The 25,286-nt window shown below is 39.0% G+C and overlaps 1 protein-coding gene across 1 annotated transcript; it reads left to right on the top strand.

Annotated features, from left to right (window-relative positions):
- Positions 1-18,551: 18,551 nt before the first annotated feature.
- On the top strand, positions 18,552-19,571 carry LOC149213885 (uncharacterized). The gene has a single exon (XM_089389196.1). The coding sequence runs from the start codon at positions 18,552-18,554 to the stop codon at positions 19,569-19,571; it is 1,020 nt and encodes a 339-aa protein (XP_089245322.1).
- Positions 19,572-25,286: the final 5,715 nt, after the last annotated feature.

Here is a 25,286-nt window from a genome sequence, read left to right as displayed (position 1 = left end):
AAGGGTAATACAGTACGGTGAAATAAAAACAATCAGAGTATGAGTTTTACATCTCTAGCATTGCTCTGATTCCAACAGACCTGGATAGTACCCCGATGGGGTTGCTTCAGGAACACAATTGTTGCTTCGCTGCCAATGAGCCTAGAAAATACCCCAGTGAAGTCACTTCGTTTACCTCCCAATGCATAAATCCTTTCTCTTCTTTCACCCTTTTATCTTTTTCTTTTCATTTCATAGGACTGTGCATAGGCACTTATTATTTTGAACGGGCATAAGAGGGATCCCAACTTATTGAGAGCATAAGAGGTTGTTCCTTTAGAGACAGGTTTTATACCTTTGATGCTTTGATCGCTAAATTTTTCCCCTTATCTTATTCTACACATATATATAATAAATAACACACCATTCGTAATAGGACTGAGTGCGGTAATGAGAATCCAATATAGATACGAGATCCATGGTTTTCTTAAAACTTCCTAGTTGAAGGATAGATTTTCCATTAGAAAATAATTGACTCGAAAGATGTAAAACAAATCAAGGAAGACATTAATGGGTAAGCCAATGGTTGTGTGCTACTACAACTTTACTTTCACAAAATATTAGCCACATCATCTCAAAGCTCAAAACCAACTTATTTAAGGACAGAACAAAATGAAAGAATGAAATTGAAGCATGATAAATAGAAAAGATAATGTGATGTATCTAACTATATGCAACCTAACCTAACCTAAACCAAACAATTCAAGGTTGGATCATGTAAAATGGAACTTCCAATGCAACCACAAAAGTTGATCCCAACCTCTAGACTGAAGGATATGACTGTGGAAAGTCAAAACAAAAAACACTTCAGTGAACAAGAGAAATTGTGCAAGCATCTACACTAGCCAATGGAAACAGGAAACGCAACCATAATGGTGTATTACACTCGACTGCTATACCAAACTGGGAATTTCATACCAAAAATAATTATTGTGCCTATGACCATATATGACTTGATGAAGCAAGCACAATTCATGAGACATGGGCCTAGACTGAAAAGACTCTTCTAATGAATCTGCAACCAGATCATGGAAACAACCTTTAGGGAAATAGATACAAGAAAGACTACACCAAGAAAAATCCATGTCATAAGCCATGTCATCAAGTTAACCACAATCCAAGTTGCCATGCATGTGTGATTCTTTGATGGATGATATAAAATATTAATTAAGATTCGTCCTTGCTTTTGCATTACAAATTTGGGATTTGATTGAAATGGGATGAAGTGGTGGCAACTCGATAATTGAATTAATTTTCCTTCCCTGAGGGTTGAAAAAATTTATGTGAAGAAAATAATCATCCCTTAGGAGGGATTCAACATCCCATGTGATGACATGAGAGATAAAATTATGCAAAGTAATCATGAACTGACCAAAATCATAAATATCGTCACGGTGACATGAACCTAACATAACCATCAGCCTTGGTTGAAGTGTCCTACTCACATGACTTAATTTTGAAATATGAGAAAACACAGTCAACTGGTTGTCAAATCAGGATTCAATATTTAACTCATGAAATTCAATAGAGGATAAAAGTTCAAGACTACTATAAAAACCTTCAATGATAAGCATATCATATTCTTGATCAAAATAAGGTATACCTGAAAGAAAATCTTCGATGATCATGTCAAACTCCTTTTGAAACTCTGCAAATCCAAATATTTACGTAGGACCAAATATTCATGCATATTACTTGAACAACCATTATCATATAATTCAAAGAGAAGAAAATCATCGGGGCCGTCATCATCTAAGGGTTCATCTTGATTAATGGGTGAAAGATCGATGAGGGGAATATCAAGATTTGAATATGGTTGATTGATGAGGTTAGATGAATCACCATCGGAGGAGAGATGTGAACGAAAAATAAATTCTTCGTCCACAAGATCGTCTTCTGATTCAATAATGGATCTTGATCCAATATACAAACATCAAAGGGTGGAGGACATGGGACAAAGAGCATATCCAGTTCTTCCTTTGGATGTTGAAATTCTTCCTGATCAGGAGGATCTCATTCAAAATATTTCTTCGACATTAGAACTAAGAATCAAAACTTATCATCCAATAACTGCTAATCCACGTCCTCATCCAGAAATTTATAACAAAGGTGAAGTAACCAATCAACAAAATTCTCAAGAGATTAAGTCAATTTCATTCGAATTTGATCCATTTCATCAATAACATTCTGATATTCATATTTATCAAAAACTCAATGAATCTCATTAACCAAGTGATTGAAATATGTGATAGAAGAGGTGGGTAGAGAATAGCACCATTGCTTTGCACGACCATCCAATGTAAGGGTAAACAACCATGCAAGGATTTCTTTTGAATAAAAACCATTCAAGAGGCAGAATTGAACAAATTCAACAACATAATCAAGGATGGTTATTGTACCCTTTCCATCAAATTTAAATCGTGACAAGTTATGTAAAAATTCCACGAGAATTGAAAGATCTAAATCTTTTGTAAAAAACCTTGGGATTATGATCTGGGATGAAGCCATTGAAGGTAAGAGATTCAAATAGACTTCATAGGCTCAACTTGTCATCTGGCCCTGCTTCTAGCGCCAAAAAATTTGACGGTGTTGGATGCCGCCAACATTGTTAGGGTATCTCCCCTATGTGAAGTCCCAATTTGACCTCACAATGTTTGGTGTAGGATTCCCATCTGGTCATACGGTCCGACCACTATTGAAATGGTTTTCTATAATATGCCTTGGTTACAGTCGGACATAAGAGAATACAACACCTCTTTGGGTCAACAAGAATGTTTGCTTTGTGAGACACCCAATGTAAGGTGTACAGGGAGCCTTACATAGTTGGTGAGGGAAACAAGGCACCGATTAGAAAAGTAATAATATCATCCTAAATGGGGACCCAGAAATAAGGAGAAAGACTTGTTGAGTACCTACAGATTAGTCCACATAGTAAGAAATAGTCATTTAAAACATAACAACATTCATTCAATGATAACTATAGCTAAGCAACGAAATAGTTCATTAACTTAGTATGTGAATAAAGCAACATATACCACAAACATAACCAGAATAGTACAACTACATCTATGATACATGCATTAAGGAATCTTGGCTCATTGAGCTTCTGATTATAAGTATAATATCCCAAGTACACTATTACATAGATGAAACATTGTATCCAATAGTGGAACACGAAGCCACAACTTGCTTCTCCAAAGAATAATATATCTCCTATGTAGTACAGGAGAATCCAAGGCTCAGCCTCCCAAAACGGCTCCCTTTTGCTTGAGTTATGAGGAGTTATTTATAATAAACACAATAACCTTTAATCTTCCCATGACTCTTTGACTTGTATGACTATTCACATTCTAGCATGACCCATTACATTCTAATGTGTGGCTTTTCATATTCCACATGTGTCCCTTGGACTTCATTACATAACATTTATTACATAAGACAATTTACAAATGAGACGGTGGCCTAATAAGACAAAACTGCTAAAAGGAAAAAGACTCATCAAATGGATAAATCATTTGCTTCTTCATGGAGTTCGTTTGTGATGTAAGTGTGTCATTCTCTTAACTCCTTTGCAATGTCTTCAATTTGATATACAAGTCCCCTTTATATCATATCTTCACCTCCACTGCCTCCATTAGTATGTTCTTGGAGCTTGACTCTACATTATTCCACAACCATTAAAGTTTCATGTGCGCTTTAACTAATGCAAAGGCATACTATTGAATAATGTCTTTGGTTAACTCCAAGCATCCTCGTTTTGTTTCCTACTTGATCTTTTCAATATATTCTTTGATCTCTTGGAAGATGACCTCCCTGCCTCTAATTGCTTCAAGAGATCCGATGGTGGGCATCCCGTGCTTCTGTGTAAGAGACTCAAACCCATTATGCAGTCAGTTGTAGGAAGCCACAATACTAATAGATTGTGCTCCAAGATGAGAGTAATCCTGTAGGTGGAGCTTCAACTTAATTATTTCTATCTCAGCAGAAACCTTGTCTTTCCTTTCCAAATGTTGTGGAGCATCCAAATATTTGGTAGTCCACTCCTACACCTGGTCAACTTCTTTGTTTGTTATCTTTGAGAGTTTCACCACTTCCTGTGAATTCTTCTAAATGCCAATAAGAGGAGCCATGATTTGTTGCATAAGTATCATTTCATCATATAGTCAAGTCATAGTATCCTCCACTGGCCCCATCTCTTCTTTCATGGTTGACTGCCATTCTGCATAATTGAAGTTCTATGATGATAGTCGTTAGTTATCCACTGCAATATGTTCTAGTTGTTTCTTTGTCGCAGCAAGTTCCCTTTTGAACCTGACATTCTCACCCAATAAGTACTTTGAGTTATCCTTTGCCACTGTAGTGAATGCAACATTTTTCACCATAACTACCCTCATATTTCTTCTAACATTGGCAGTGATCACCTTTTTGTAGACACTAAGACTAGATTCTGAGGATCTTATGGGAAGTACCTATGCCTTTGTTGTACGATCTTCTTCTTTAGTTTATTAAATGTTACACTGCATAATTCCATGACTCGGTATGTTGGTGGAGATGTAATCCCCATCTCCCAGAATGGAAGATGACCGCCCATGAGGGGATGCTCACTTGGAGTACTTGGTTCTTCCTCCATTGGTTGGATGCTATCTTCTTCATCGAACTTCTCTTCTTCTAGCTCTTGAGTCAAATTTTATGCTTGCAATCTCTGTGTTGCTTCATCCTCCTGAGATTGCCTCTACTGCTCTTCTTCTATCCTCATCCTCTCTTGTTGTTTTTGTTGTTGTTTCTCTTCAAGTAAATCATCCTGATGGCTCCTCCTCTCCTTTTATTTTTCTTCTCCTCTCTCTTTTTTTGCTTGTCTATCTCATGATTTAAGGGATCAACTTTCCATTTCTTGCTGCTCTCGCCTAACGAGGAATATCTAATCCTTTTTCTTGGGAGCTAGTTTCCTTACTTGAGGTGTTATCTCCTCCTCCTTTTTCTCTTCCAAATATTGATCTAGTGTATCATGGGGTGAACTGGCCTCTAATAGTGGATGTATCTTCATTCTGGCATTGCACCAGTTCTTTATCTCCTCATCTTTTGTTGTAGACATAGATGAGTACCCTGTATTATGACCGATCTTTAACAATGTTGCCTAACAATTTGCTTGGGATCATATCCATGGAAATATTTGATGGTGAAGTGTAGGTGATCCAACTTTTGTATCTTTGTTGTCGTAGTCTTGTGGATCTTTAATTCATACAATTTGATCCTCAATGGAAAGATAGGCCAAGGGGATTTCTTCCTCCTGTGAAGAATTCCTAATAATCCCTTGTCCAACTGATTTTCAACTTCTTACATGACCACTTTTTTGGTCACATATTGTGGCATAAGATAAGGGGATGTGTGACAAATGAAGCACTCAATTTATGTTCCCTCTAGAGCTACAAACCATTCCGCTATATCTCCGAGAGACTCCTTCACTTGATCGGTCATGCAAGGAGGATCGATCTCAAAAATCATCTAATATTACTGCAAAGAAGTGTTCAACTATATGCCTCTAAAGCTCAACTCGGATAACACTTTGTAGTGCAAGTAACCTGGGAACTTCTCCTCATGAGTCCAATTCCACTTAATCCCTAGGAATATGGATTGTGCGTAGATTCTTTCTAAGATAAATGCAAACATATGATTCTGGTGACTGGTTCCCTTGTAAAGATTTTTTTGCCCGTCCCACCTGACATTGCAACTCAAATGATAGGATATCCGCTCAACTGAAAACTTTTCCATGGGTCACTATTATATTGAGCGTGTATATCCAATTCTCTTGGAACACCTCAACATTATTAATCTCATATAACTGACAATACATAGCTATCAAGTATAGATAGACATCTCTAAGAATCTTCTTCGGATACACTGCATATGGGCGATGGTGGAACTTGGTTGTCTCTTGACACCATGTTTTGATAACATTAGTAGTGTCAAGGGTTTCCCATCTTGTGTAAAAATAATCATTGGCATATTTAGTGGGATTGAGCATCTTATAATATGTCTACATGTCTTCACTAGTATAAGTGGCGAGATGACCTCCACCCTTGCTGCATAGCACAATGTGAGAATCATCCATGTGTGTAATGATCCATTCAATTACACCTGCACATGGCATGACCGAGAATCTGCATGCGATCATGTGCATCCTAGACTTCTTGATATTGATATATGCATGCAAATCTTCTAAGTCCCTAGGAAACCTCTCCTACATGAATGTGTTGTATATTTTTCTCCAAGTGACCTGTGTGCCTTTATCAATGAAGCACTGAGTATCTGTGTATATGGGAACATTGGGCTTTGTAATTTCCACAGGTTCATTAGTTCTTGCCTCTTAAAGTTCTTTAGAGATCACTTTGCGAGGCAGTATGTCTCCAACAGATGACGACACAGTGGCAACACTTGTAGCACGAGCACCTGTTTGGGGAAACACACTCATAGTGATAATATTAGCTTAAAACAACCTAACTATGCAACAATACTTGTAAATCAATTCAAAGAGCCATTATAGATGATAGATCATGAAAAACTATGAATGAAAGCCTAAAATAACTTGCATGCAAGAGAAAATACACATGCAAACTAGGAGGGCTCACTTTCAAAGCACGAAGGGGACCTGCATGGCCATTCAGGTCTTTGTAGTGTGCTCATGCGCTCAAGAAAGGAAGAAAAATCAACAAGGGCACATTGTCACACCCTGAAGGGTGGAAGGGGGAGAAAATAGGCCTTCAAGTCTTCCCTATGTGTCCATGCTCTCTAGGAGACAAGGAGGGTGCATTGTCACACTCCGAAGGGATGAAGGATGAGAGAAATAAAGCTTCGGGTCTTCATAATGCACCTATGCGCCCAAGGCAAAGGAGGGTACACTGTCACATGTGGATGGGCTAAATGAATGTTTCTTCGTGCCTTCGTGATGCACTCATGCGCTCTAAGGAAAAGCGGGTGCACTGTAACATGTCGAAAGGTCAAAGAGAAAGGCTTCGTTCCTTTGTGATGTGTTCATGCACTCTAGAAGAAAACTTGGTCACACAGGGCATAATTTTCGAGGTTGATGGAGCTTCAAGCACAATGAGTAAGCTCTGCCTATTAGAATCTCAAGAATAAGTTGAAGCAATATAATTCTATGATCAGATGAGGAGGAGAATGATTTGCAAGGCTTTATAGTTGTTGTCACATGCATGGTGGAATATGGAAGGCTTCAAGAATGTGAATAGTTTCTTGCATGCGACAGTGGATTAACACTTGTAAGATGAAGATTTAGTAAAAATGTCACCAAAAAATTGTAAAACAAGTGATCGATAGCAAGAAAAGCAAGATTTGACAATGAAATCATGAAAAACAATGAAAATATTGAGCATGCAAACTTACTTATTGCATTGGTTGATGAAGAAATTCATGATTCCCTAGTTATCGCCCAACTTCATTGAAATGATTATGCAAAGAATGATTAACTTATTTTATTTTAATAAATTAACATGCAAAATTGATTCACGCATGAGTGCCACTTGTCGTTGCATGAAAGGGTTAGTTGAGGGCAGTTAAGGGGGCTTCTATTTTCCAGGATTGTGCCCTCACGCAACAAGTTGTCTCATGCATGCACCTGGATAGGCCGCATGTCTTCAACGTGAAGGATTGCACCCAAGTAGGGTGCACTTGCTTAGCTTGAATGAATATGCTCAAGGAGGGCACACTCCTTCAGCCCGAAGGAGTGCGCTCAATTCAAGTGCATATCTTCGTCAACTTAAAGTGCATTTTTTCTTTTGTGAGTGATTCTATTGCTTTTTGTTTGTTTTTCCTTCTTTTGTGTGCTTTTATGGGTGCGTGCACGACAAGAAGGAAATTTTTTAATTCTATAAAGATTGTGAGTTCACCTAACCATAAACTTACTGACCCAAACACTTCTAATGGTTAAGAGATGACGCTTAAGAAAAATTTACTTAGGAGGATGTGACATTAGGAGAAATCACACAAATAAAAAATCAAACCACAAGACAACACAAGGGGGCTTAAAACAACAGTTGGTGTAGGCTCTAAAATTGACATAGGCAAAAGTTTTGGAGGGTCATTGTCGCAGTGACAACACTTAGCAACAAAAAACTTCATCTAGACATTTTGGCCTAGGTTCATGATCCACTTACTACTATTCAACAATTGATCTACCAATCAGTAAATCATAATGTGAAAACAAATGAATAGGTCGCCCAACTACAACAATTGGCTAAAGAACAAGGAAACCATAAATTATTGACTATCATTCAATAAGAATACAAACTATTCATTAAGGCCAAACAAAACTTGGAAAGAACCTTGGATAGGGTATCCACACTTGGCACCATTCTTAATAATTGGCCAACTTATATGTCAAACAAATCAGTTGGTTGTGAGCACAACATATTTTAATTCAAGACTTATCATTGTGGTAACACAATATATTTGAAAGTCAAGGTAGGATTTCATTAGAGAACCAAATATTGAAAGAAAGGAATCTAGAAATCAAGCTAATATAGGAAGAAACATAGTAGCTTTGAGAAGGAAAGAAAGCATAATTTGAAACCTCCAACACCACCAACTACCTACAGAGCATCAATGTACAAATATAAAAATTGGAGCAACAAGCTACAGTCAACACATGCCTGACCCAATAAATTTGTGGAGCAAACAAATTTCAATATTTAGTAGACATGAAAACTCTTGAGGTGCGAGCCCGACAATCTGTGAAATATTGGTCAATATTTGATCAAAATCTTCAAATTCTTGCACCCATTATCTATCATATGGCCTTTGGAGAAATCCCTTTCCAAGCATCATCAACACAACTGACTCTTCCTCACCCTAAGTTACATTTATTCAAACCAAGCACATCATTATGCAGACCGTCACCACAGTAGTAGTTTTCCATTCCCTAATCAAATGTCAAGGGTTATAATTGGTCACCAGGGGAAAAACAAAGAAGCTTATTCACAACTTATGCCCCCTAAGAGGAGTACAAGGATCAAATGATGACCAATCTCAGGGGTTAGTCGAGCATCCAACATGGGAACACAAAGGCACAACCATCTCCATCAACCACAAAATGATTTTTCATTAGCTAGATAGCATGAGTTTTCTTCTTCTCTCTCTTTCTCTTTTTTATTGTCTTTCATTATACTTCTCAATTTTTTTAATTCTCCAAGTCTCCCCCTTATTCAATATGAAGAAGGCATTGTGGGTGGGGGAGATGTTGGAGGGGCTAGTTGACTTAGTCGACTACCCCAATCAAGTCGACAAACCAAAGAATCTATTGTAATTCCACCTACTCTCTAGTCAATTTAATCAACCAAGTAAGTCTGGTTAAGTCGGTTGAGATGGTTAAACTATTGTAATTATCTATTCAAGATATAAATATGAATGTACTTGACTCTATGTACTAGTCATATTAGTTGTTGAGGATATATTAAAACAAGTGTTGGTTTGATGACTCTCTAATAATTTTGTGTCTCTTTACTCTTCCATGTATTGCATATGATTTTGTAGTTTACTTGAGGTTCCTTTATATTGGTAACCAATGCATACTTTTCACTAGATTACAACACACCTCCACCACCATAATTTATCTCCAATCCCATCTCAATACCTGTAGTTACTCCCTCTGATCCTGAAGCATGTCCTGCTACCTAACTTGAAACATGAGCTTAGAACTTATCACAACCAACCATGCTTTAAGGAGTCCTATAACACTCTTGAGCATCTATCAATATCATATCATACCAAGTCTCCTATTAGTACCTGAATAATTACTTTTCATAGTCACTTGTCTGCTCTTAATAACTAACACTAATCTTGTATCCAAGATCCCATCAGATACAACCACAAGATATCCCAACAACCTTTATGACTACTCGTGTTTGCTGGCAAGAACCACTGCTACATCCAAGGTTTCTCCCTCTAAACATAGAAGCACCTGTCCATCCTAGACTAAAACTATACATCCATCATCCTCCAAGGGTGATACTAAGAGAAGGTGTACCATCAACCCTAAAATAAATAACATCCACCCCAATCGGGGTGCATGTAGGTGGATGGAAGTGCCTAGGGGAAGTAATGAAGAGTACAGGTGATTTACGTACCACCACCCCCCACACGCTCAAAGTGATGGGTGCGGTGGCCCTTAGCATGAGTACATGCAAGGGTGGTGGGAAAGGTGGCAGAGATGGTAGGAGGGAGGTGGAATGTATAGCAATTAAGATGAGACAGACGGGTAAGAAATGTAATTTGGCTTGTTGAGAAAGGAGCGGGAATAGTAGAGAGGGAAGGTGACGGAAACAACGACATCAATCTTGGAGCAGAAATAGGTATGTATCTTGGCTCTTCGCCTCCTTTGCAATGTCGACCTGGTTTGATTCTTGCTGGGGGGAGAGGGAGATACCCAGGAAGGGGAATTGGGAGAAACGCAGAGGGAAATGGAGGAGGCATCGTGCAGCTCTAGTCTGGCTATGCGTCTTTGTTTTGAGCCTGCCGGGATTCGACCTTGCTTGTGGCTATGTGGACCTTGATTTGGGTGGCAATGGAAACCTGGGCTATACATATTATGGGATGAGTGAGGCTAATTGTTGGGGTCAGGTAGGCAGAAACTCGGCATCAGAGGTTGAGGGTGGCAAAGGGAAGCTAGTATGTTGGGTAGGAGGCTAGACTAGTGGCGCAACCATGGAAATCTATGGGGAATTGAGAGTAATTACTGTGCTAAGAGACCAGATAGGACCCTTGTGGGGGATGTCGGGCATGATGAGGGCAGCAGAATGTTTTTGGCTTACTAGTTTGAGGGGAATGGGGTCGGGCTGAGGTTTAGCTCAGTTGCATGGCCTTGGTTGGGGTTTGTTAACCACACTGAGTACGCGAGACAATGGGGAGGGAGGGGTGAAAATCTAGAAGGGATAGGGAGTCCGAACCTTGCTCAGGATTGGCTCTCCGCCCATCTTGCCCCCGGTACTGCTAGCAAATGGAAAAAATAAATGAACGGGGAGAATGACGGCATTGGAAATTACAGTCGGGACAGTAACCATGGATATAATATGTTACAGTGCTTGCGGTTAACAATTCTTTCCTGTGAACAAGTTTCAAACAGTGGTGATATGGCTCGGCTAGCGAGAGGACAGGGACATGGGAGATGGGGTAAGGAGCCTGGAAAAGCTAAGGACCTGAGCACGTCGAAACCCCGCAGAGGAAGGAAATCGGTGGAGCACCTCATCAGTGAAGCAATTGTGGCATACTGAGAGGGAATGGATGAAGGCATTCAGAATTTGCTAGAAGAATGGGAGGAAGAAATCAAGCAAGGCAGTGAGACAAAGGAGGAGATGGAGAATTGGAGGACACTAGTCCCGGACCCTGGGAATACTAGAGGAAGGATAACCCAATTCAAGCAGACATTATACCTCTATTGGCTAATGAAAATCCTGATGGGTAAGGCCATGGAACAAATCTCGGTGGGGATGGCGGTCTCTCTCCAAGGGATGTCGAGCTACAAACATGATCTGTAGAGAATTCAGTTTCAACTCCACAAATAGGACATTAGATTGGACAGAATTGAAAGACATATTCCATGCATCCTGGAAATGTCTTAGATTCCTAGAGAAACTGTCAAGGATCTGACACCTGTGGAATCAGCATTAGAGGAGCAAAAGGGCTAGTCAGTTTACCATGTTTACTTTTGTTATATATGTGGTTAGCATTTACTTTTCATCATGCATGTATAAGGATATATATATATATATATATATATATATATATATATATATATATATATATATATATATATAGAGAGAGAGAGAGAGAGAGAGAGAGAGAGAGAGAGAGAGAGAGTATGGTCATGAAATAGAGACATATATAGCTTGGCTAGAAAGATTGAAACTTTATTATTTTTGGATGGCTTTCAACGAGGATAAGTGGTCAACAGACTTGGTTTCCCATTGGGAAAGTTGAGGCCATCTAGCCAACCTATGTGGTGTAAGATTGCCGATTATAAATAGAAAATGAAAGGTCCTGCCAAGCTTAACAAAAAAAAAATAACATCCCTATCACCTCCAGAAATCCCCCTAAATCTAGTTGGAATCTAACACACCCAACCCCCTTTACTGCATGTGTGGCGCTAACTCCAAAACTCGCATGGAAGTCTCAACATGTCTATGAAACACGACGAAACCCTGACCTTGTCACCATCATGCGACTGGATTCTCTATTTTCCACTATCCATAACTCATTGTACTTATACAAAACAATAATATTGTCTAAAATATAGGAAATAAGAGAAAACTCTTTCTCAAGTTTCTCAACAAGTCATTAATCTCAGTTGATGCCAATGCTACTACGTATTCCTCTTTTATTATTTTTGTATAGAGACTAGATCATATAATGACCAATCTTGTGACATGCAAAGCATTTCACTTTTCTCATGTTTCTTCACAGAAGCAAACCCCCCACTTCCATTTACCTTACCTTTTCCTTTTCCCTTTACAGTAAGAGAAACATTCTTCTTATCATCCCCATCATCATGTTGGCCTACATTTTTGGAACCTCTTCTTGTCTCTTCCTATACGAAATCATCCCACAATATATCCCAATTGGGCATATTTTCTCGTGCAATAGTACATCAACAAAGGCATCCCATTTCATAGGAAAACCAACCAAGGCTAATGGAATCAACTCCTTCACTATCAATAGTTTCCCCCACTGTTGCAAACTCATTTCTAATGTGTGTGATCTTGGTAAGGTATGATGCAACTATGTCATTTTCATACATCATGGTATTTCTTAGTTTCTCTCTCAACACCATCTTTTTTCCCTTGTTTTTACTCTAGTATAACTTTGTTAAGGATGCCCACATCTCATAGGAATTCTTCTTCCCCATCACATGAGGTATAATATGGTATTTAATGGAATATAGGATTATTCTCTTGGCCTTAACATTATTTTTATTAAACTCAACCAATTGAGTAACATTTGTAGGAATAATGATAGTCTTCTCTACAATATCACACAACTCTTGCTCTTTAAACAAAAAAACAATACTATCCTTCCATGGGCTGAAGTTTACCGCCCCATCCATTTTATCCTCATAACACAAACCAGTACCGTCGCTAACCTGACTAACCAACAATAAATTTCCCTTCACTTTTTCCTAACACAACCCCTTACACTCCTTACAATACCATTGTGTCAAAAAAATTCCATTAAACTTCAACAATATTTCTTTGATACCATGTTGAAATATAACCTATAATCGAGTTTTCTCTTGCAGGACTTTTGTCAAACACTTAGCCAATACCCTAATTTTTGTCTCCAATAAAAATCTCACAAATAATGCATTTTAAACTAAACACATTCAATATTATTTTTATGAGCAAAAATACACATGACTAAATATGATTGATGGAGCTTCGTTTCACTCCTCTCCCGTTCGCTCCTCTCCATTTAGGGTTAGGTTAATTTCTGCAGTTTTCACCACAGCTTGACAATTTACCTTGTTGTTCCTTTTTCCGGCTGGCTTCCCATCTGCGTCCGCCTCCGTTGCAGCTACCTCCTATCGCCGGACATCTCTAGGTGTCGTTCTCTACTGTTCGGGATGGATGTGGACATGGACTTCGAGGCGGTGGATTATTCGCTGGATCCATTTCCCGGTCAATCCATTTTCGGCAGACCTAACCCTAGCCGGCCTCATTCTGCTTCTCCTGTGCCCTCCATATCTGCTCTGACCTGCTCTGCTCCTGTGGTCTCTCTCCTAGGGCTCTCTGCCTCCTCCCTTCATTTTGGAACACTTTCTATAGATTCCCCAGCCCTTGATTGTCCGCCGCTTTCACCTAGCACTCTACACCTGCTCTCCGTGGCCTCTCTGTCCTCGCCATCTTTTGATCCCCACCCTCCAGAGGCTATTTACCAGAGGCACCCCTCCCCATCCCTCCGCGAACAAGTTCTGATAGGCGCGGCCGCAAACCCATCTGTGGGGCTTCCGATCCAGGGTTCCGGCCTACCCACCTCGGCCTCTATCTCTCTGTTTGGGTGTTTTGAGACCCCTGTGATCAAGGACAAGTCGACATCACAGTAGCATTAGGAAGGGGGCTCTCCCTCGGATCCCTTACAAGATCATCCCACCGCGCCGCGTACCTACAAACGGAAGGTAAAGTGCATTAGAGCCACCTCCAAGGATTTTATGATCAATTTCGGTGAAGGGTTATCTATGGGCGAGATTGCGGATAAATCTAGTACTGTCCTGGTTGGCCATGTCCGGGGAAGGGCATATTCGGCAGAGCGCCTAACTCTTTGGGTTCAAGAAATTTGGGGAAATACTCTGAAAGAGCTGCCAGAGGTGCAGCTCCTCCCTCGCGGATGGTTTGCATTACACTTCTTGAAGGAAGAATACACACATCTGGTCCTTGCCCGCTACTGGCATATTCAAATGGCCCCGGTCCTCCTCAAGCACTGGAGCCCGATGTTCGATCCGGAATGGGAACAGATAGGTGCTAGACCTCTTTGGGTACGACTTCCAGGGCTCCCTCTGCAGTATTGGTCGGAGGACGTCTTCGTGCGGATCGGGAACACGCTTGGTACCTATCTCGATTATGATAGATCCTACACCAGTCGAAGAACCGAACCCTCGCACGAATACTGGTCCATTTGGATACTAGAGAGGGGCTGGAAGAAAAAATTACTCTTCGGTGGAAAAATGTTACTCGGGTGCAGATTTTGGACTACGAGGGAGTCCCATTTCACTGTAGGAGGTGTCACAGGGTTGGACATGTCTTCAAGGAATGTCCTCTGGTCAAAAAGGCTCCAGATACACCGACCAAAGTTGCTGATACTCAGGGACAATCTACTCCTCGCACAGATTGTCCTCCCATGCCGATGAAAAGGGCCTCTGTTCGTGCGATCTCCCCCCATGAGGCAGAAGGCTCCCACAGAACTCCGTCACCTCCTATGATGTGATCCAGGGCAGCTGCTGAGTCCGCGAGGAAAGCGGGTACTTTCTCTTTTCCCATTCCCTCTGCTTCTATATCATGTATTGCTTCTCATGTTACATCATCTCCTCTGCATTTCATACCCTCCATTCCTTGCTCCCTTTCCATCCCCCACCTTTTTTCTCTACTACTACTCCATCCTTCCCATCTGTCACTACATCCCCTCCCACATCCTCTGAGGATGGGTCTGAACCCTCTCACTCATATAATCTGCGCTCTCGATCCCACTAGGCTGAAGCATCGTTATCCGCATCAGGGCTTGGCCTCTCCACACCTGGTCCTTCCACCAAATCTTCTCGAGGCCGCAAATCTTTTCTATCCAAAGCTATTATTCGGGCAGGGGCCGAAATAGTTTCTGGAAGACAATCCTCCATTGATAGGGTACTTAGAGTGATGAATACCCAGGCGTAGGTTCCCTCATGAAGTGTCTCTCGTTTAATTGTAGAGGTATGGCTAGTACCTCAAAAAAACTAGCCTTGAGGAGACTTTTCGAGTCTGAGCCTGTCGACATTATCATGCTGCAAGAAACCCTGGGTGAGGTCGAGACCATTACTAATACCCTGGCAACTCTAAAACCTGGCTGGCATTTTCACTCTGTGGGAGCCTCGGGTCGATCTAGTGGACTTGCCATTGGGTATAACCCTAGATCCATCAAAGCCCTCTCTACTTGGGGTGGCGCAGGATTTATAGGGCTGGATATTTTTTCTGTTGAGCTAGGTCGGGAGCTCCGAATCATTAACATTTATGGGCCTTGCCACAGATGAGAGGATTTTTGGCAAAAGTTTTTAAATCTTGCCTTGGTCTCGGCCGATAATATTATCATGGGAGGGGATCTAAATTTCTCTTTGGGGTTTGGAGAATCGTGGGGATCACAAGCACAAGTGGACCACCTCTCAGAGTTCATGCTGAACATATTAGATCGCCATAACCTTGCTGATATTCCCATGAACAAACCCCTTCCCACCTGGAGGAATCGTAGGGTTGGGGAGGCTGCTCTGGCCAGAAGGCTTGATCGCTTCATGATCAAGATCCCATTGATGCAGTTCCTGCATAGATATAGACAATGGGTTGGGGTGGGGGGCGTTTCAGACCACTCTCCCATTTTCATGGAGATTCTAGGTCCCCACCCAAAGCCAAAATCTCCTTTCAAGTTCAATCACACCTGGCTACAAGACCCTGGATTCATCAAGCTTGTCACTGACTTCTGGAATACAAACCCTATCTCGGGTTATCGTTCCTTAGCTGAGGGTTTCTGTCATAATCTCTCCCAGTTGAAGAGATTATCTACTACCTGGGCAAGAGAAAAATCAGAGAGGGAGGATCAGGCTCTCTCACAGATTGAATCTGAACTGAAAAGTTTATTGGATGACAACAATAAGGGTTTTGTATCCATACAAGATAAACTACACCTCATCGAGCTTGAGAAGTCCAAGGAGAAGATTCTAAAAGAGAGAGAAGAATCCTGGCGTCTGAAGAGCAGAGCTCTGTGGCTGAAAGCAGGGGACGACAATACTAAATTCTTTCAGAATTATGCTAAGGGTAGAAAGGTCTCTAATACCATCTGGAACCTTCCCTTACCTGAGGGAGGTGTGGTTGACACCTTCAGCAAATTATCTCAGTTGGGCACCACTCACTTTCAAAATCTCTACAAGTCACCTCCTGGGACAAATTTAGCAGATATCATCCAAGTGGCTGGCCATTTCCCGAGCTTCGTTGATGAAGATAAGAAGGCAGATCTTACCTCCCCTGTCTCTTCAGCTGAACTTGAAGGAACCCTGAAATGGTTCAAAAAGGACAAAAGCCCTGGACCGGATGGGTGGATGGTTGAATTTTACCTGGCTTTTTATGAATTACTGGGGAATGACTTGCTACAAGTGATTGAGGAATGCAAAACTACTGGAAGATTATATGATGCTATGAACACCACATTCATTGCTCTCATCCCTAAGTCAGACTCCCCCTCATCTTTTAACGATTTCAGGCCCATTTCTCTCTGCAATTGTCTATACAAGATCATAGCTAAAATCATTGCCAATAGGATTCGTCCCATCCTCTCTCAGCATATTTCCCCTGAACAATTTGCTTTCCTGGAGAACCGACAGATACATGAAGCCATAGGCACAGCTCAGGAAGCCATTCATTCCATTCGGTCAAAGAAGCTTAAGGGCATCATACTAAAAATTGATTTGGCCAAAGCTTTTGATCGTGTCAGTTGGCTTTACATCAAAATGCTTCTTATGCACTTGGGCTTCCCCCACAGTTTCATCAAATGGATCATGTCCTGCATTACCTCAACCACTTTCAGCGTTCTCATTAATGGATCTGCATCACATTTTTTCCATGCTGAAAGGGGTCTAAGACAAGGTTGTCCCCTATCACCCCTCCTCTTCCTTATTGTCATGGAAGGTCTCAGCAGAATCCTTATCCAGGAAAAGAGAAATGGTCGACTTTTGGCTTAAAATATCTGAGCAGTGCTACCTCACACATCTATTATTCATGGATGATGTCCTTATTTTCCTTGATGGCAGCATCAGAGACTCAACATCTTTTGCAAATGCACTCTCTCTTTTCTCTAGGGCTACGGGAATGCTAGCAAATCAGGGGAAATCCACCATCACCCTAGCCTATACCACCATACAAGAGTCTCAGTTTGCCTAGCACCACTTTCCTTATAACATCCTTCCTCTGGATCAAGGTTTCAAATACCTGGGCTTTTGGATTAAGCCCTTGAGTCAAAAAATTGCTGATTGGATCTGGTTGGTCATCAAGCTGGAAAAAAGGTTGACTCATTGGAGTCATCGTTTCTTATCCTGAGTAGGAAGATTGGTCCTCATCAAATCTGTGCTGGAGGCCACACCAGTCTTCTGGATGTCCCTTGCATGGATTCCCAGGAACATATTGGCCCGTCTACAACAAATTTGCAGCAGATACCTCTGGAATGGGCATCAAGATAAAAGGATCTTTTCTTGGGTGAGCTGGAAAAAGATTGCACTACCTAAAAAATGGGGTGGATGGGGCCTTAAAGATCTCAGCCACTTTGCACTGGCTTTGGCTGCAAAAATGGGATGGACCCTACTCACGGGACAGAACCTCTGGACCACTGTCTCCTTCCACAAATATATCTGGCCCATGCAGATTATGGATTGGGTGTGTCTACCTTCCTAGAATACCACATGTATCTCCTCTGTTTGGAAAGCTCTCATTCATTCCCTCCCGATCATTCGAAATCACCTTGTATGGCAAATAATCGATGGTACATGTGTTCGCATTGGAATGGATCCTTGGGCAGGTGGGGGTGCCAGCTACCATCTCCCGAGAGATCTAATTCTGCTATTAAACTAGAGGGACATATCTGTCATTGCTCACATTGCTGACCATGACAACACTACCATCCTCTCCCAAGGATGGAAATCTGCTGAAGCTCTTGACTTACCTCCTCAATGGCACCATGAATGGCATGATTATATAATTGCTTTGACAGAATCCCATATCCGAATTATGGAGGGTCCTGATGAACTTAGATGGAGCATGGCTGAAAATGGTATATACTCGCCAAAAGCGGGTTACCTTGCTATCAATGAACACAGACAACTAGAGAACTCTCTAGCATGGTGGCGTTTGATTTGGAAGCTAAATGCTCCCCCGAGGACCAGACTTTTCTTCTGGTGTGTGCTCAGTAATAAAGTCCCTACGGGGGATCTTTTAGCACATCGCTCTTTCCATGGTCTGAGCTGGTGCGTTCTCTGTAAACAGGACTCCGAATCCTTGGACCATCTTTTCTTGAAATGCGATTTTACCAAAAATCTCTGGGAATCCATCTCAATCCCATTACAAGCTGGTAGATGGGAAGCAGACTGTATATCCAGTGCTTGGAAAAACTGGTGCACAATCAATCCAGGTTCTAAACTGCTAAACCTTCCCCTGCTGTTTTGCTGGTCCATCTGGCTGACAAGGAATAAAATCATATTTGATGATGGGAATGCAAACGGGCCTGTTATGACTACTAAAATCATTACAGCCTATCACGAATTACCTGATAGCATATCACCAGCACCGCGCCGCCCTACAGCCCCTGCTCCGATCGATAAAACCACTCCCTGGGCGTTTTTTGATGGAGCGGCGCAAGAGCATGGATGTGGAGGTGGCTTTACCTTGCATCTAAATGAACATCACAAATTCAGTGTCAAGTTGGGACTTGGAGGAGGCACTAATAATTTTGCTGAACTCATCACTCTTCGCCATCTATTGCATTTCTCATTGGGACACGAATGCATCAACCTACAGATATTTGGTGATTCAAAAATTATAATAAACTGGTTCAACAATGTCACAGCCTGCCATGCACATACTCTTAGACATATATTGGATGAAGTGATATTGTTCAAATCACAATTTAACAGTATCTCATGTCACCACATTTACAGGGAATATAACCAATGCGTTGATCGGCTTTCCAAGGCGGCCACGCTATTACCCAGAGGCCAGTGGTTGATACAAGAACAGAATGGAGCTGATTAGTACCAATATTATCACCAGTCGTACATAGATCTGGCATATCATAGGGCAGACAGGCCCTAGTTTATAAAATTTTGGTTTTTATTTATGAACACACAGTTTCATGTGACAGCTACATTGTATATATCATTGCATGATATCCACAAACGTTTTATGCACTCGCCCTGTGTGGTGAATTACATTGTAATTATTTCATTACTAGTAATTATCAGACTACTACCCTGCGTGGTATGAGACCAACAATCAGCACTTTTTGAGTCATTAGTGCCAACCAAAGATGTAATTACTTCACAGACAAGGCTACAAGCCAAACTGCATATGCTGCTCAGCATCTACTATATGTAATTTTTCAAATATAAATGAAAGATTACGATTTTTCCTGGTGGAAAAAAGACTAAATATGATCTTTAATAGTTGAAAATGAATAATAAACACCACACATTTGACATAGGATTTTTGGCAAAGCCCCTAGAAAATCCTTGAAGGGCAAACTAGTAGAGAAGAGTAATTTCATTAAAGAGATAACAAAAAAATTATGAGTTTACAACAAATACAATTTATAGAAATTAATGTTCAATACTTATCTCAAAAACTAAGTCACTTTCACCCTTTATTTTCCTATTGTACGGTTTCCCTTCTCTTATTTGTATGGATCTCAAAAAACATGTTGTATTGCACAACAATACCCTGTTGTATGGTCCCTTGAAAATCATGCAAAATAGCTCAACAATGCATTGTATGACCCTCAATTTTCATGCCAAATACCCACTAAACAACCTTGAAAATTGTATCAATTGTTGCTATGCAACCTAGTTGTATGACCCTGTAAATAATGACATAAAATTTCCTTGAAGTGCATGCCCAATCTGGATGTTAAATGCCTTAGGATTTGTACCGTCTATGGCTGCTCCTTCCTTTTCTTCAGCTCCTCTCTTCCTCCTTTCTCATCTAATAATGTGCCTCTTACTATCCCTTTTCTCTTTTTATTTCTCATTAATGACTAAAACCCCTAACCATTGATCTTAATGGTTGAGATTCAATCTGGCCATATCAAGAGCAACAATCACAACTTAATTTCACAATGGGTCCACTTAAATCACTCTTGTTACCCAAACTTTGTAAAGTTAAACTCACTTTATAAAAGTCACTTTTTATTCATTAAATATAAAAAGTACACTTTTCAACTTTATAAAATCACTTTATAAAGTAAAGTTCCTAGAGAGAGAAATGTGCTCAATCACTTCAATCACGTCTACATGTTAGGCACTGCCAATGTAGAAGTACCCTCGAGCTACTAAAAACTAACACAAGCAACAATTTTCTCTCAAGAATATTGCATAGAATCAAGAAAGGAGTGCTAATGTTTAATGAGGTAGAGTTATTTCATGTGCTTAGAGCACATAACTAGCCAGCATACCCATTGGGTAATGAAGTTAATATCTTAGAGTGTTTTATCACAATACTTAGGGAACAAAATTTCAAACCTTTTTTTTTTCTTTTTTTCTTTTTATATTTAACAATGATATTTGAATAGTTTTTTGGAGGTTTTCGTGGTTGATGTTGTTGCTAAATTGTGGAATAAAAAATTGACCCATGGTAGTATCCATCTTGTTGATCGATGTTTCGAATCTAGAACTAGATTAATCATCAAGATCATCTTGTTGAGGAGTGATCATTGTTGATCCTAAGGGAAATGAGGAAAACTACTTTGCGTGGGGATGAGGAACAACCATGAATAATAAAGTTTAATATTGAAAGGAATTGTATGACACTAATTATGATTAGAGATTCAAAAAATTTCATTAAATCTATGCACAGCATTCTTGACATGAGCAACAATGTTATATCAAGAATATTGCATAGAATCAAGAAAGATGTGATAAAGGTTTCATGAGATAGAGTTTTTTCATGTTCTTATTGCATAAAATTGACAACCAAACCCATTGGATAATCATGTGAGAAAACTAGAGTGATCTATCATATTACTTCAAAAAAAAATTTCAATTTTTGTGTTATATTATTTATTTTTTACAATGATATTTGAATAACATGTTGAGGAGGGATCATTATTCATCATAAAGGAAGTGATGAAAAATTCTTTGTATATGGACTAGGAAGAGCCATTAATAATAAAGCTAAAGCTTGAAAGGAACTATAATAAACTAATTGTGTTTAGAAATTCAAAATTTTCATCAAATCTATCCGCAAAGGCCTTGATGAAAACAACAATTCTCTATCAAGAATATTGAATAGAATCAAGAAAGGATTGGTAATATTTAATGAGGTAAAGTTGTTTTGTGTGCTTAGAGCACATAACTGGCAAGAAAACCCATTGGATAATGAAGTGAGTAGACTACAATGATTTATCACATTACATAAAGAACAATATTTCATAATTTTTTTGCTATATTATAATTTTTTATTTTTTCTTAAAAAATATACTTGAATAACATGTTGAGAATGGAACATTGTTGATCCTAAAGGAAATGAGGAAATCTCCTTTGCACAGGACAAGGAAGAGTCATGAATAATCAAGATGAATCTTAAAAGGCACTATAAGAGACAAATTGTGATTGGAAATTCATTTTTTTCCTCAAATATATGCACAAAATCCTTGAGAAAAACCAAATATTCTATCAAGTATATTGCATGGAATCAAGAAAGGAGCGGGAAGGTTTGATGAGGTAGAGTCTTTTTTCATGTGCTTAGAGCAGATAACTAAAAACTAAATCCATTGGCTAATGGAAAAAGCAGACTAGAGTTTTCTACTCTTAGAGTCAATGATGGGATATCAAGCTTCCCAATTGCATAATCACATGGCAACAAGGAGTTTAAGTGTTAAAATTGGGGTATTATGTTAATCGCCTCCTCTAATAATAAGTTAGTATGTTCAAGAATCATTTTATCTATGTCAAACACATGGAACTTTAAACCTTGTGCTAAGAACTAATATCAATATTGAGTGTTGGATTGTGTAAGTGTTGAATGGGTTTCCCTTAATATGTAATTAGGGTTATTTCATGGCTCAAAAATTCATCATTCTTTCTTGAAGCTTTGCAACTTGGGCCTTTAGTTGGTTTAGGTATTTGAGTTGGGTAATTCGCCAGGTTTGAGAGAGAGCAATTTATTTGGAAAATGAGTATATAGTGGAACAAGGGCACGTAAAAGTGGTGAGTTCAAATGTGTAGTTGAAGGGACCCAATCATGAGTCAGGTTCTCTTGGGTAAACATTAGAAAAATTTTGAGGTCTAAAATGAGCATACTAAGGAATATAATAAAATAATAGTGGAAATAATAAAAGAAGATTACATTACATCATTAAATGTTAAAAAGCCCCAAGAGTTAGCTCAATCGGTCAAATCAGTGCCTCGCCAATCGGGAGGTCACAGGGTCAATTCCCGAAAGCTCTTGGGGTCAGGTCAGTATAGGCCGAGGGGTGTGCTCCCCTTCGGGGTCGAGCTCCCAGTTCTTTCCGTGGATGTAGCGGCTGCCCATTGACCATGGGTATCCGTGAACCACATGTGAAAAAAAAAAAAAATCATTAAATGTTAGAGGAGAAAAAGATAAAACTACTTTTTCAACTCATATTTTCAACTTATCTCCCTACAATTTTACTCAAATTTCGAGCAGGAGAACTCATTGGATGCAGAATTTAATTCCAAGGAGTACCCATGTTGCATATTTTCGATGGACCCTGCTACATGAAAAATGAGAAATACATGAAAAACGTGATTGCAATCACATTTTTTGGAGAGTAATTTGGTAATTATATTAGTTTGATAGAGAGTATTTTATTTGGAATGTGAGGATATAGTGGTTCAAAGCATGTAAGGGTGGTGGGATCAGATGCAAATTTGAAGGGACCTCCTTGTGAGTTAGGTTCTCTTGGGGGCAAGAATCATGGATGAGGTACCAACCTATCAACTTTGTTTCTCTTAGTGGGCAAGATTGAGATTTTCTTGGAGCATAGCTAGTGCTCTACTAAATTTGAGATAATGATGCTTCACTCTATTCCTAGTAAATTTAGGCTTAAAGTTTGTGATAACTTATTAATTTTGAAGTGGAAAGAAGAAAACACGAACAATCTATGAGTTTTAATGTAGAAATTCTAGTGGCAGATAGACACACTAATCACTATTCAATAGACAGAAAAAATTAACGAGCGCTCAGATGCCACGAGGTGAATATTATAGGGAATAAAGATGTAATCTTCTATGTTATAGACCAAGTGCAAGCTCAAGAGTCAAAAAGAGACAACAAAGTTGCTCTCCTGATGGAAACCTTATATCAACAAAGAGAACAAATTTTTAGTTATAGGTTGAGTGTGTTACCCTCAAACAAATTGTTGCTAGTATGGTTAGCATTCATACTATGGCATTTTCTGTGGCTAAGTTATCTAGTAGTTCCTTAGGTACAAAAGAAGATGAAACAATTTAGTAGTAAGTAGTAGACCTAGAGATAGAACTTGTGGATTAGAGTTTGGCTAACACTACACTCGAATAAGATGGAAGAAACATAGATTTTCGTACTCATGTACTAAACTTATTCATAGTAATTTTGCCAAACAATTATATTGTATGTATTTGTATGCTAATAATATGATTATAACATTTTTATAATAAGAAAGTATTTATTTCCTTAAAAATAATTAAAAGAATTTGAGATTTTGTTATATTAACTATTTTAAAGTATAAATCAATTTCACAATTTATTAAATTTTATTATATTTGTCCAATAAAAATGTATAAATCAATTGCACAATTTTAGGTTTTATAATATTAATTTAATATTATGTGTATTATTTTTGAGTTAAAACTAAAAAACGATGAGTTAAGTGGTAAAAATAATTCTAGGTTTTATAATTTAATATTTAGTTTATTATTTTTGAGATAAAACTGAAAAAAATGATGAGTTAAGTGGCAAAAAATAACTGAAACGATAAGCTAAGCCGTTAAAAAATAACACAATAATAAACAGAATATTAAAATTTTGAGTTAATAAATATAGATATATTTTCCGACGCTTTTTCTTTTTCTGTACAGTTTTTTACCGGCTTAACTCATCGTTTTCTACAGTTTTAACTCAAAAAATAGCAAAATAATAAACCTAATATCAAATTTGAGTTAATAAATATGGATATAATTTTCTGACAAAAATGATATCTCTACCATTCTTTTAATCAGCTAAAATTCCATGATGATACATCTGATCACGACTTTTCTTTACTTTTAAAGCTATTTATTTATTATTATAGTATCCTATATCCTTGTTGGATTATAAAAAATCAAGAACCAAAGAAATTAAAATAAAAAGTTGGATATACATTTTCATTTATACCTGACACAAAAATGGAGGGTATGGAGTTTAATTGAATTGGAGAATCCAATTAACAGAAATAGAGGACATAGTTTATTTGATAAAGTAGATGTAACTAAACCAACAAGGGAATTTTTGAAATTTTAGTTAAGATAGTGCAATAACATGAAAAGCAACGAATATGCTTTTTCGCTTTTGTGCATGTGCGTAAAGAAGCAGAATATCTCATGCATCATGCATGTCTTTGCTTGTATCCTACTGCTCGTCTTCTAGAACCTACATCTATCTAACCGTTGGCCTAGGATGCTTTTATTTCAAATTCAATTCTGATAAAGATGGAATGCATCCAATTTGTTGTTTGTGCCTTTCTCTCTCTCTCGCTGAGGTTGTGAATTGCAAGAA

Source organism: Pinus tabuliformis, chromosome 1_1 (assembly GCF_031772625.1).
Source record: "Pinus tabuliformis cultivar Carrire ecotype Pingquan chromosome 1_1, CPIR1, whole genome shotgun sequence".
Lineage (NCBI taxonomy): Eukaryota > Viridiplantae > Streptophyta > Pinopsida > Pinales > Pinaceae > Pinus > Pinus tabuliformis.
The sequence above is the reverse complement of the archived record's forward strand: the minus strand, read 5'-3'. Positions and strand labels throughout refer to the sequence as shown.

Excerpts from the sequence above, each read along its gene's own strand:
- LOC149213885 (XM_089389196.1), top strand. The coding sequence starts at position 18,552 with ATGGAGGGTCCTGATGAACTTAGATGGAGCATGGCTGAAAATGGTATA.